At 38.4% G+C, this 14,914-nt stretch overlaps 1 protein-coding gene across 4 annotated transcripts in view; it reads right to left on the reverse strand.

Moving 5' to 3' along the window:
* Window positions 1-14,914, reverse strand: part of LOC109057784 (POU domain, class 2, transcription factor 1-like) — a 50,056-nt gene that overhangs the window by 6,251 nt on the left and 28,891 nt on the right. For 2 of the 4 annotated variants that reach the window (XM_042753856.1, XM_042753815.1), the window contains 6 exons: window positions 12,328-12,445; window positions 12,164-12,255; window positions 9,962-10,123; window positions 9,750-9,891; window positions 3,884-4,023; window positions 1,600-1,785 (listed from right to left, as the gene is read on the reverse strand). In XM_042753856.1, coding sequence (XP_042609790.1) covers window positions 1,600-1,785; window positions 3,884-4,023; window positions 9,750-9,891; window positions 9,962-10,123; window positions 12,164-12,255; window positions 12,328-12,445 — 840 coding nt within the window. The remainder of the gene's footprint in view (window positions 1-1,599; window positions 1,786-3,883; window positions 4,024-9,749; window positions 9,892-9,961; window positions 10,124-12,163; window positions 12,256-12,327; window positions 12,446-14,914) is intronic. The other 2 variants (XM_042753832.1, XM_042753890.1) reach the window with 2 other exon arrangements.

Below are 14,914 nucleotides of genomic sequence, written 5' to 3' on the forward strand. Positions count from 1 at the left end.
CCCCTACCAAGTATTGAGTACATGTACTGTACAGTAAATGAACATACTTTCCAGAAGGCCAACAATTCACTTAAAAAGTTTTTTTTTTATTTTATTTTTTTTATTGGTCTTATGTAGCATTCTAATTTGTTGAGTTGTTGGTGGGTTTTTGTTAAATGTGAGCCAAAATCATCACAATTAAAAGAAACAAAGTCTTAAACTACTTCAGTCTGTGTGCACTGAATTTATTTAATACACAAGTTTCACAATTTGAGTTGTATTCCTGAAATATTTGAACTTCCACGACATTCTAATTTATTGAGAAGCACCTGTACATTTTTATAGAGAAATAGTGCAATGTATTATTTGTATTTCACTGTAAAATAAAAAAGTTACATATTAATGACTACAACAATTATCATTACTACTTTTATTAAGATGATTTTTATTATTACTTAATAAAAGTATTAAAATAGGACAATGTTATTATTGTATTACTTAACTGTAAAATATACAAATGTCACTATATATAAATATGACTAAAATAATTTCTATATTTACTATGATTATTAATACTAATTAGCATTATTAAATAAAATAAGAAATATTACTATTGCATAATATTATTTTATTTATTTGCTTATTCCGGTTCTGGAAGGGTTTCAATTAAGACAACTTTTAATACCTTATTTTTCATTGAATGTATCATTATGTATTGTCTTGTTAAATACCAATAAAAAGATTTAAAAAGAATAAAATAAAAAGTTTCATAATCATGTGATAACCACACTAAAGGCTGATTTTTACTTCTGCATCAAAACTACGCCGTAGGTTGTGCGTAGTACGTGCAGGCTGCGGCATAGCCTGAATGTATGACTGCAAGCGCTGTGACTGGTCTGCTAGTACCCCTCACTCCGTATGTATTTGAGTTTTGTGTGTGTTTTGCACTTTAATATATTTTAATGTTACAAAATAAAACAAAGCAAAGAAGCGTCTTATCATTTATTATAAAATGTAGCATTACATCACTTTGTTGTCCGCGACAAACAGTTGTTCTGCCATGGTACAAGTCCTTGTGTAGATTGAAAGAAGGCCATCTTCTGCTGTTCCGTTGTCTCTTTTTTGTAGTTTTAAATAAATGATCTGTTCTTTGATGTTTACTTGCCGCCGTCACAGCTGATAACTTCTCCGACAAGCTGCTGCTTCTTCAGCTTTTGCCGTGGTCTGCGGATTACACAAGCAACATGCTTGTGGACACTGTAGACTAGCAAGTTTCATGTATACTGCATGTCGAAGCGGACTATGACGCAGAAGTATAAATGAAAACCAACGCACATCCTACGGCATAGAGGCTATGGAATATGTCCGACGCAGAAGTATAAATCAGCCTTGCGCCATATGGTGATTCCGTTTTATTTCGGTTAATCGTGCAGCCCTAGTTAGACCTGGATTGTGGGGGATCTACTGGTCTCTTCAGTGAGGCTTTCTGACCCAGATGTTCATCACCATTAAATTACTGTTAATTATTGGGAAAAGCAGCAAAATAATGTCAGTGATGAACATGAATGAAGACAGTGTCACATGACTGCAGGATCTGTAGTGATCTGGTTTATGACATACTGCTGTGGTGGAGCTGCTGTAGATGGTTTTAATGGCTGATCCAGGCGATCCACCGATGCTGCTGGGAGGATTGATCCGTTTCTCCTTCTGTCTGCGGTTACAGAACCAAACGCGTACCACCTCCTTCTCCATGTTGAGCTGATCCGCAATCAGCGTGATCTCCTCTGACGACGGCTTTTGACTCTGCTGCAGATGAGACCGAAATGCTCAAATGTAATCTTTGTCTCATTAGTGTTTAATACAGATATCAGCTAAGCCCCACCTCCAAAACATCAATCACCTGTCCTACCTTAGCAGCTATTGCCATCCACAGGTGCTTGCTCTTTTGGATTGTTTTACATGTAATTTTACGTAAATTATTAAAAAACGGAGTAAAACTTTGTTGTGGTAATGAACTGCAGTGTAAAGCAGTGTGAATCAGTGTTTATCAACTGGTGGGTCACGGAGTGTACAGTCAAAGAAGCAACAACAACAACCGTAATTCTATATGTTGTTCTGATGCAAGACTTTTATTTTGAAAGACTTGCGTGAAAAATCTTGACACTTTTTTTTTTTGGCAGTTTAAGTAAAGACTGAGAAAAACGTGCTGTCCTGATTTAGTATCTGCGGTCAGATGAGATGTTGTCAGGCTTAATGTCAGTCTCAATATTCTATTGTTATTTTAGTAACTTATGAAATAAAAAAGTTTCACCTCAAAAATGAACCATACTGTCCTGTCAGACGTTATACTGTGGTTGTAGCACGCACTCTTCAATTGCATGCACAAATGCGGCAGAGCACACTGTATATCATTTCACTAAAGCACAAATGAAACTAGTTCACTTAAGCGCAAATGAAACTAGTTTTATTTCATACGTTGCATGCTTGTAAAGTACCAACAAATCACATAACTGGTACTTTTTGTGTTAATAGCCTAACCTTACAGGCTCTTTATTCATCAGTATTAGTTATATTCTTACAATCTATGTCTATGTTAAGTAAAGGGGGACAGTACTTGTGTGTGTAAACAATTTTTGTGAAAGAAATGTGCTTTTTTTTTTTATCAAATAATATATAAAAAAAAAATACACACACACACACACACACACACACATTTTTCTGTGATTAACCCTTTTTCTGTGATTAATCACGATTAAACGGACACTTCATGAAATTAGGCATAGACCATTTATCTTGTTTCAGATGTTTATTTTGCCTTCATCTGCTATATCCAGCAAAGTAAACCAAAAGATTAAAGGGTGATTCTCAAAAATCTTTTTCAAGATAAATTTAGTTGTCTTTCCAAAAAAAGGACAATTAGAAACTCCAAAAGGACACCAAAGAACCAAATGATATAAGGAGTCCATATAAGCACATACGAAAAAAGAAAAAAAAAAAAAATCTGATTTGTATAGTATGTGTACAGTGCAACAGCAAAGAGCTTTTTTACATCTTAGAGAAGCCAAGTTGCGATACCAAACAGAATCTCATGGAGATGCCAAAAAACCCATAAACCAACCGCCTGCTGACTGCATCTACTACAGTACACGGATCCATTTAGTATAACTAAACACAGCAACATAAACATGACAAATCAAAACATTATCATGAATGTACGGAAATGTCTGTGCCTGTGCATAAAAACAATGTGTGATCAGTGCGTCAAGAGCACTCATACACGCATTATTATAAAGGAATCACATGCTTATTGTACAACTCCTGTACGCCACAGCAATCGTCTTTACCCCGATTGCAGTCTTTATCCATCTAAACTTTACTAGCGTTCTCTCTGCAATCTCTGATGTAATCAGCCGGGTTTCCTTTAAAATAGCACTGTTTGGATGGATTGTTTGAATGCATTTGCTTACTGGATCATTCGACTGAAAACTTTCCTGGATTTTAGCGGCTTAAAATTATCTGATCGCAAGCAGAGAAGCAAAATTGGGATAAAGGGTTAGAATAGAAATTGTGCTTCAGTAATTTTGCGTTAATTGTGAAAGTGAAGTACAGTAATTATTTTATAACGTGTTAAGGATTGTAAAATGAATCGCATGCATTAACGCGTTAACGTTGACAGCACTAATATCAAAGTGGGTCGGGGCTTGATGACCAAGGGAAATGTGGGTCCCATGGACAAACCAGTTGAGAACCACTGGTGTAAATGAATGTCAATAACATTTCATCAGGAGCTCACTGCTATTTGATGTTGTTACAACAGTAACCGGGAGGGCCAGAGCCCAGTGTGTGTGACACAGTGGTGAATGTTGAGTTCTGATGCCCTCTAGTGGTCAGGAGACATGCTCACCTCCAGGAAGCTCTTCTCTAAGGCCAGACGGATGCTGGTTTCGATGCTTGTCCGCTTTTTACGCCGCCGGTTCAGACTCTCACAGAGACCGGGAGACGTTTCATTCGGACTCGACACCACACAATCAGCAGACATGTTCTCTGAGGAAGAGCAGAGATGCTCATGAATAACACTTACAGATGATAGATAGGGCTGTGCAATACAGGTTTTTTTGTTTTCTGGGATTTTGCCAATAATGATAAGCAGCCCATATTTAGCTGGGTGTGTTTTTGTGCTGGTTTAGACCTGTTGGTGTCAGCTGACTTAAACTTTTCATATTAGCAGTGACAGAAATTAAGGGTTTCATTAAGCAGTGCTATTTGCCAATTGAAACTGATTTCGACTGTAGTGTCATTTTTTACCTTGATAATAGCATTTTTAACCTTATTAGATGTATGCATCATCTTCTATGTCACAGTCTCACATATAATCAATAAATTTATTTAGAGTAAGGCTATTACCAATCAAATGAAATAAGTATCAATCTTTGCTCTGCAAAAGCGGCATAGAAGCTGAATCTGAAGCAGCATTTATATGTATTTACACTGACTGTTTGCAGCTCAGAGGTGTGTTGAACACATTTACACTGTGCATTTACATGTGCATTAATCATCATATGAGTAGAATTATTGTACTAAATTACTATACTGAATTATTATATTAAACTCAATCCATAAAACAAAATCATAACTTGAAATAAAATAAATGTTAACTGAGATACAAAGAAAAAATATATATAGATCTCAGCTAGTCACGGCAACATTTCTTATTTTACTTTAGTTTAAATTTATGTACTAAAATAACTAAAATGAAAATTAACAACAAAATCAAAAAACAAAAAATAAAGACAAAAATCACACAACAAAATTACTAAAACTTTATATAAAATAAAAAACGGACTTAGGACCGCTTAGGCGAGATATTAAGTAGAACGTGTTCGCGAAAGGGTCCTGTAGAATTCCAATATTTTCGGCATTTATGCACCTTTCTACTTATCTACATGTTTGAGTGCCTACAGTTAATTGTATCTATCAGTGATAATTTTTTTCCTCATCTTGTGTAACAAAGATCAAAACTAAAGCCAGTAAAGAGAGAAGCGTCTCACTACAGCCTGCAATGGACATCCAACCCGGCCCACATCCAGATGTGACGTCAGAAGCCACACTCAAGCCCAAATACTCATGTCAAACTCATTAACTTTGAAACAGGAAGAAAAATTGAGAAGACCAGAAGAGAAGTTGAAGTGAAGTGGACAGTGATGTTTGCCTTGTTTGCCAACCACCAAAAATAATGCATTGTTTGACATGTCGGTAAATAAAATTTTTTTTTGGTTTGTATCCCGGTGTAATTCCAAAAGTATTTGTGATATTATATATTTCTGCTTGATAGAAATGCCATCAATAAATTCACAAGGAATGTACTGTGGCACGCATAATCTTCTGCTGCTAATGTTATGTTATCAATTAATGTTACTGCTAATCAAGTTGATATACCATTAACTGTTGAGCCAAAGTTTCACCTAAAATGCAATTAACAACTCAGTGATAGCTAGGTTAAAACATTTTGGTTTTGAGCCATCGTGAAGATTCCAAGACTTAAAACATTGACAGCTTTAAAAAAAAAATTGCGTCATTTGTGTGCGCACATTAGGCTTACCATTGTGCTTGACAGGGCTGCAGCCCATGGGCACTGCCTTCAACTTTTTACGTTTGTTTGATTTGTTCAGTTATGCCAGACAGAGATTAAGAGGACAATAGAGAACAGTCAGTTTAAAAACAGTTGTTGATTCAGTGATGTCATCATCCAGCTCAGCTCAGCACTCTTACAATAGTGGCAATGCAGTCAAGTCAACAATGTTGCCAGAAATTGTGTCCCAAAAAGGTGACAATGGCAAGGAACCAAAACTACATTGGTGACAGAAATGGAGAAAAAAAAAACCTTGGGAGAAAGATAATGATTTCTTTCTGCTCATTTCTGCGTCTTCTTGCTCCTCAGCATTACACGGAACATTAAATGATTCAATCAGGCTATAAGTGCAGTTGTTTGCCAAGTTAAATGCATTATAGCTTTTTAAACGAATCGGTTGATTTAAGGATTCCACCAAAGTCTATAGAATACTCAAGACATGTCACTCCTACAGTTCTGAATGGGGAAAAAATTCAATATGGCCACTTTATCGAACGAAGCCCTGCCTTCTGAGTAAAAGAGCCAATCACTAATCGGTAAAGTCAGCGCTTCACTGCAGCTGCAGTTAGAAGTCCCGGTTGCTATAGAAACAGTTAGCATTCTGAGATGCACGCTTAGGACTGTGTATGCACACTGGCTGGTCTAGCCTGAAAAATAAGCTTTTTTAACGTTATTTGAGCAACACAATCCACGTAACTTGAGAGAACACAATCCACCGTGCCATTCGCCGTTGCCGGCTAAAACTCTATAGGTCAAAAACGAAGCCATATATAAACATGATCCAGAAGCGCAGGCTTTTACTCTGGGCCAAGGCTCATTTAAAATGGACTGTGACAAAGTGGAAAACTGTTCTGTGATCAGACGAATTAAAATTTGAAGTTCTTTTTGGAAAACTGGGACGCTATGTCATCCGGACTAAAGAGGACAAGGACAACCCAAGTTGTTATCAGCGCTCAGTTCAGAAGCCTGCATCTCTGACGGTATGGGGTTGCATGAGTGTGTGTGGCATGGGCAGCTTACACATCTGGAAAGGCACCATCAATGCTGAAAGGTATATCCAAGTTCTAGAACAACATATGCTCCAATTCAGACGTCGTCTCTTTCAGGGAAGACCTTGCATTTATCACATACACAACACAAAAAAACAAACTGCATCAATTACAACATCATGGCTACATAGAAGAAGGATCTGGGTACTGAAATGGCCAGCCTGCAGTCCAGATCTTTCACCAATAGAAAACATTTGGCGCATCATAAAGAGGAAGATGTGACAAAGAAGACCTAAGACAGTTGAGCGACTAGAAGCCTGTATTAGACAAGAATGGGACAATATTCCTATTCCTAAACTTGAGCAACTTGTCTCCTCAGTCCCCAGACGTTTGCAGACTGTTATAAAAAGAAGAGGGGATGCCACACAGTGGTAAACATGGCCTTGTCCCAACTTTTTGGAGATGTGTTGATGCCATGAAATTAAAAATCAACTTATTTTTCCCATAAAATGATACATTTTCTCAGTTTAAACATTTGATATGTCATCTATGTTGTATTCTGAATAAAATATTGAAATTTGAAACTTCCACATCATTGCATTCTGTATTTATTCACAATTTGTACAGTGTCCCAACTTTTTTGGAATCGGGTTTGTAGCTTCGGAAGAGAGGAGTTTTCAGCTGTCGTTTGAAAATTGTCAGGGATTCCACATTCCGGATAGGGGTGGGAAGATCATTCCACCAGCCAGGAATGGTGAACGAGAATGTTCTGGAAAGTGATTTTGAGCCTCAATTGTGGATCTCAGACTTCTGGAGGGGATGTAGATTCGTAGTAGTGAGTGGAAATAGGTGCTGAGCCTGTGGCTGTTCTATATGCAAGCATCAATGTCTTGAACTTGATGCGAGCAGCAACCAGTAGCCAGTGCAAGGAGATAAAGAGAGGTGTAACATTCTGGTAAAACCCCTACATATCTCTGATCATTTCTTCATTACATTTTAACTACATTTTGCCACCTGTGTGCCACCAACCCCTATACCATTTACTTTAAGACGAAACCTACGATCCCTTTCCCCGTCCCATCTTTCCTCCGTAGTATCCTCCTATCTTCCCTCATCTAACCATTTCTCATCTCTGGATGTGAATACGGCAACTGACACTTTATGCTCTACTTTAACCTCTTGTCTAGATAACATTTGTCCTCTCTCCTCCAGGCCAGCACAGGCTGCCCCTTCTAACCCCTGGTTATCCGATGTTCTTCATGAGCATCGGACCAAACTCAGGGCAGCAGAGAGAAAATGGTGCAAATCAAAAGATCCATCAGACCTGAGGATGTTTCAGTCTTTACTTTCATCTTTCTCTGCTGAAGTCCATACCGCCAAATCTTCATACTTCCACAACAAGATCAACAGTGCCCCAGACACACTTTACCTCTTCAAAACATTTAATTCTCTCCTCTGTCCCTCTCCACCACCTCCCACCACTTCTATAACAGGCAATGATTTCGCCACATTCTTCACAGACAAAACCAGAACAATCAGTAGCCAATTTTCAGCCCAACACACACAGGACCTCAAACCAACCACACCCACCACTAAAACTCCCATCTTCTCCTTCTGTCACCTCACTGAGGCAGAAGTATCAAAACTTATCCTCTCCAGCCACCCTACAACATGCCCTCTTGACCCAATCCCCTCACACCTCCTCCAAGCAATCTCTCCTACACTTTTACCAGCACTCTCACACATTATCAGCACGTCTCTCCTCACAGGCACCTTCCCCACTGCATTCAAGCAGGCTCGGGTAACCCCACTGCTCAAGAAACCTACATTAAACACTTCACTTACAGACAGCTACAAACCTGTCTCTCTCCTTCCATTCATAGCGAAAACCCTAGAAAGAGTTGTTTTAAACCAGATATCATTGTTTCTCTCACAGAACAACAAACTGGATGCTAACCAGTCTGGTTTAGGAGTGGCCATTCAACTGAGACTGCGGTACTGTCAGTCACGGAAGCCCTGCGGATTGCAAAAGCTGATTCCAAATAATCAGTTCTTATTCTGCTGGATCTGTCTGCTGCTTTTGACACTGTCAATCATCAGATCCTCCTGTCTGCTCTCTCATCACTGGGCATCACAGGGATTTCACTTCGCTTGTTTGAATCCTATCTCACTGGTAGGTCTTTCAGGGTGGCTTGGGGAGGGGAGGCACATCAACTTGTCACTTGGGTTCCTCAGGGATCAGTTCTTGGACGACGACTCTTCTCCATATGCATATCACTGGGTCCCATCACACAGGCACATGGCTTCTCCTACCATTGCTTTGCAGATGATACACAGCTCTATCTTTCATTTCAACCAGATGATCCAACAGTAACTGCATGGATCTCAGGCTGCCTGGCGGACATCTCGGCATGGATGAAAGAATATCACCTACAGCTCAACCTGGCAAAGACTGAGGTTCTTGTTTTTTCTGCCACTCCAACTCTACAGTATGATTTCTCCATCCAGCTAGGTTCTTCTACAATTACCCCATCAACTTCAGTCAGAAATCTTGGTGTAACCTTTGGCCAACTGACCTTCAAAGACCACATTGCAAAGACTGCTTGATCTTGCAGGTTTGCATTGCACAACATCTGAAAGATCAGGCCCTTTCTAATGGAGCATGTGGCACAACTTCTTGTCCAGGCCCTTTTAATTTCTAGGCTGGACTACTGCAATGCTCTTCTGGCTGGACTTCCATGGTCATAAAATGTAGTGGAAATAAATGATCCTATGATATGAATATGATATAAATGTGGATAATAAAATTATATAAATGTATGATAAGATGATATAAATATAGGACACAAACCCATCCAAGGGCAATTTGCTGCCACATATTGAATTTCAGGTTATTATAACTGCATTCTACTGGACTACATCATGCAGTGAAAGTGTGCATTGTCTCAATAATGTCCAAAAATCTATGTAATTAAAACAATAAGTACAATATTATCATAGACCAAACATCTTACAGCTCTAGATATATATGAACGAATAAGGACTATTTGATCACTGTCTCCTTTTATGGTATTAAACATTCTGCTAAACATCTCAATCTTAAGAAACTCATATGGCATATGAGAGGCTAGTTTCATTCTCAAGTATCTCACCTGCGTCACTGAGCCATTTCTCTAGCAGAGGTTTGAGTTTGCACATGTTCTTGAAGCTCAGGTTCAAGGCCTCAAATCTGGAAATGGTGGTCTGGCTGAAGTCGTTTCCATAGAGTTTCCCCATCGCCAGGCCCACGTCACCCTAAGACACAGAATTACACGTCAATGTCACGCATGACCAGTCAATCATGAGCACAGATGATACAGCTCACCTGAGTGAAGCCCAGCTTGATGCGCCTCTGTTTGAAGTTCTTTGCAAACTGTTCAAGTTCCTCAAGGTCACTGGCTTCCTCCACACATGGTGCATCCAAGCGCTTCGGAGTGGCCGACGCTGGAGCCGGCATGGCTGCAATCTTTCTCGTAGGTGTGGCCGCCTGTGAAATAAGACCACCTCCATCAATACAGACCATCTCCATCAAGACGGACCACCTCCATCAATACATGAATCAAATAAGTAGAAGAACATCAGTGAAGGGATTGAATTATTTTATTTCATTTAAATTTTTCCTGACTTCATTTTAATGGGATTAAATAAAATTTTAGCAATCAAAATATGTCTAATTAATTGAAATCATTAAACTTTTACAATTTAACAACAATTTTTTTTTTAAGTTTAACAAAGAACAGATTTTTAGGGCCCTATGAAATGTGTTTTATTTTTTCCTCAAATTGCATTTTTTTTTTTTTTACCAAACTGTCCTTTTTCTGTATTCCATTTATATATATATATATATATATATATATATATATATATATATATATATATATATACACACACATATACACATACATATTATATATATATATATATATATATATATATATATATATATATATACATATACATATACATATACATATAGGAGGGCCCTATGTAATGTTTACAGAAATTTACTACTTTTTATTTATTCATCCAGAATTTTCCAAATTCTATGACATTCCACATTACACAGTAAATTCCATTTTTATGACTAGATGTTGTGATTCCCTCCATGTTTTTGCATCAAAGCAATCAAGTCTTGATTATCTTTCATTTAAAAATATTCAGTAAAGAACCAAACCAACAAGATCTGAGTTGAACTGCAACATTACAGATAAATCTATGAGATAATTTATGAGGGAATGAATTGATGCACTGAGAATCACAAATAACTGTAAAGTGTAGTGCCTGGCAACAATTAATTTTTTTTTTTTAAATCACGATTAATCGTGTGCACAAAATTCAACAAATTAACATTCAAAAGTAGTGTATTGTGCACTTTTTTCATTTAAAAGTACTGCTATATGAACAAAAGTGCAATAACATTTGGTTTGCAAACACTTTAAACAAATAAGGTGTTTTTTTTTTTTTTTTTACAGCAGTATTCCTTTTACATAGTAGCAGTTAAAATATTTATTGTAAATCTCAACTTATAACATTAATGTAATCAAATTAAATATAAAACAAGCTATTTGACATTTTTATAGAAAATATTTTATAGTTCATAAATACATAAATATAGTCCAGAGCCTCGATCATAACATTATAACAGGCTCCTTCTGAGTAGAAACCTGCACGATCACGGGACCCAATGCAACAGAACACTTGTTGGGCGAGTGCGGGTTCAGGTGGGCAGAGACTCGTGTGAGTGGGATGCGGGAGAATAAGGGTGTGAGCGGGATGTGGGAGAAAAAGGGTGTACTCACACTAGGCATTTTGAGCCCGAGCGCTTAACCCCCAATGCCCGGTTTGATTAGTGTGATCGCTCCGTGCCGCGCTCAGGCGTGGTTCGTTTAGCCGTCCCATGCTCGGTTGGAGGAGGTGGGCCAGAGCAAAGTGCAATTATATATAGAACAGTGAGTGTGAGCGCTAACCGCGCCGAAGCGCGGAACTTATGATACGTGCTGTATGATTGTGTATATATACTGTGAGAGGGGCATGTGTCACCGTGTCCCAAATGACACAAAATAATAAACAACAATGTACTCCACTGAAGCGAGAATGCTTTTCTGCTGTCTTCACGTGCTATCGGAAACTTCCTATTTCCCACTTATGAAGTCATGATTACGAGCTCATTGCATTCTTTTCTGTTTAAAAATAACAGTGGACATTGGTTTGTGAATGTTGATGCTTAGCTAAAATAATTTTATTGGGAACGTTCATGCGAGTGCTGCTGCAGTCTTAGGCACTCCCCAAATGCTCTAAATTGGTTGAGACGCCTGATGACACCCATCCCAAGCCAGTACTGATCAACAACCCTCCCCTCCTGTGACCCATGGTTTGACAGTGAGCAACAGCCTTTCATAATAATAAAAAACTACATTAACGCGATAAAATAATATTTGGCGTTAATCACTTCATGCGTTAACCTTGTCAGCCCTAGTAAAGTGACAGTATAAACAGAATATGGCTGAGGTTTGATCACTGTTGTGACCTGTGTGGTGAGGGTGATGCTGGTCTGAGTTGGCAGGAGGTTAGCTTGGCTTTGAGGTAGTTGGGTCAGGAGATTTTGAGCTTGCAGGAGACCTGAGACAGACAGACAAGTTAGAAATGCTGAAGAGGAGCAGCAGCATCACAACACAGTGGAAAAAGTCTTACCGGTCTGACCCTGAGGTGACGGTGATATGATGAACTGTGGCTGAATCTGAGGACTGATGGAGTGACCTGGCTGAACCAACACGAACTGCTGCAGGTTCAAACCCTGTGGCTGCAGCTGCTGCAGGATGACAGACAGACAGACAGAGATTGAAACTGTTCTGTGCCCTGTGTAACAGGATTTAAGGACATTTTGTTGTGGAGCTGCCATCTAGTGGTGGACACTTTGTGAATCTGCGGATGATGTGTAAAGCAGGAAGTGAGCAGATGAATACATGGCTGATTTATGTTGTTTAGATGAGGTGCTTTTTTTCGGGTAATCCTCATTAATCCTTGCTTTAAAGAGTATTGAAGAGTAATAGTTTGTTTTCCTATTTGTTTTGGGTGATATATATTTTTGATATTAATGTGTAAAGTAGACAAGATGTCATTTATTAGCATAGCATGTTATCTTAAAGGGGTCATGTGTTGCGATTTCTATTCTTCCTTTTCTTTAGTGTGTTATGAAGCTATTTGTGCATGTATACGATCTGCAGAGTTACAAGGCTCAAAGTCTCCCACAAAAGGATTTATTCCATCTAAAAGAGAAAGCTGATCCAGAACAGGCTAAAATGCCTCATTCAAACACGGCCCCACATGTCGACGTCACAATGTGGAAATATTTGTGTAATGCCGCCCTAATGTTCATGCAAAGAAAGGTGGCATGGTTTCAGGAAGTGCAGTAGTGTTGATGCAGCCATGTCAGGGAGATGCTGTGTGTTTCTGTGCGAAAGCAAAAGCATTTTATTTGGCCTTCTGGAAGTAGATGCAATGAGGAATCATTGGTTAGGATTTGTTTACAACAGAACAGCACAACCCAGATGTTCGCTTGTGTACCGCATCATCACTGTGTCTGTCACGCGACTCTGTTGGCCTTTCAGGCTTGAACTGATCGTAAAACTAACAACATTATTAACTTTCTTGATATTTACTTTGAAAGCTGAAGCTCGCGACTATGGTAAGGGGTGTTCGGTCAATAACAATGCACTGGGTCAGCTGGCCAATCAGAGCAGACTGTGCTTGTCGGAAGGAGGGACTTTATTGAAAACAATGCATTTGAGATAGGCGGGGCATAGAGGACCTACAATAATGTACAGTATTTGAAAAATAATGTGTTTTTTGAACATTAAAGGATGTCAACATATTCTGTTACACTAAATAAACAAAATAATGATCTTTAAAATAGCATCATATGACCCCTTTAAGCTTTTTCAATGCAAATCGTAAATTATTCTTGGAGATATATAAAAATCGATTTTAATAGGCAAATGCGTGTACAATTAACAGCATTCTTGTAACCTGTATATTATAATTTGTGTTATTTGAACAAGTTTAGTCAGGAGACTTATTAGAGATTGTATTTTTTTTCCCCCTTTAGTTTCACTCTAGTCCATTTGAGAACATCAAAGCTGCAATAAATGCTGGAGTTGAAGCTTTCATTATTCGACTTTACAATGGATTGATTTTAACTTTCTGTCAAACTTCAGAAAGGTTAAAGGGGTCATATGATGTTGCTAAAAAGAACATTATTTTGTTTATTTGGTGCAATGAAATGTGTTCATGTGGTTTAAGGTTAAAAAAAAAAACATTATTTTCCACATTCTCTACATTATTGTTTCTCCTCTATGCCCCACCTTTTTTTCACCATTTTTATAAAGCTCATCGGTCTGAAAAACGAGGTGTGCTGTGATCGGCCAATTATAATACACAGGATAGCTGGCCAAATACCTCAAGTGTGTGACAGAAATGTTACGCCCTTCACCATACTGTGATGCCATCTCCTGGCACGACGAGACAAAACCATTAAAACTCATTACAAACAAAGCATTTGTTGCATACAGCGGGGACATAGTTACTGTTTATAATGACTTATACTGTCTTTTCATGCGTTGCGTTGTGTATCACGCCGCGTAAACATAAAACCCATGTCTGCATTAGTGATTGGAGAAATGACAAACTACAAGCGCTACTCTACACTGCTCAAAACTCATATTTGAATCATCAATGGCAAATTCTTTAGATAAAAAAAAAAACGTACTTACAGTCTGTAAGTCAGAATAGGCGGCAGATCAGGAAACAGTCCTCCATAAAATGCGTTGCACACATCTGAATATTTGGGTCAAACTGTTCTGGAACAGTGTTGTAAATACAACTTAACCAGTGATTTCTAGACGTGTCCTCTTTTGTAAGGCCAAAGAAAGTAGTCTGTAAGTACGTTTACATATGTAAAGGATTTGCCCCTGATGATTCAAACGCGAGTTTCGAGCAGTGTAGATCAGCGGTTCTCAATTCCAGTCCTCATGCCCCCCTGCTCTGCACATTTTGTACGTTTCTCTTATGGCTTCAGACGTTTGTTCTATTCGAATGTAAGTGCCCTGCAAAGTGGACATCACAGGATATTCTGCAATGATTACAGTTTGAAGCGACCGTATATGTAAGTGTGCTAGACGTGAATTTAAACAGTATTTATTTACAGAGGTATATGATGTCACACTTGTCCGTGTGTGAAGATGTTGCGCAGCGCAAATCCATGAAAGAATGTTCCAAAGTG

The sequence above is a fragment of the Cyprinus carpio genome, chromosome A1, assembly GCF_018340385.1.
Source record: "Cyprinus carpio isolate SPL01 chromosome A1, ASM1834038v1, whole genome shotgun sequence".
Classification (NCBI taxonomy): Eukaryota; Metazoa; Chordata; class Actinopteri; order Cypriniformes; family Cyprinidae; genus Cyprinus; species Cyprinus carpio.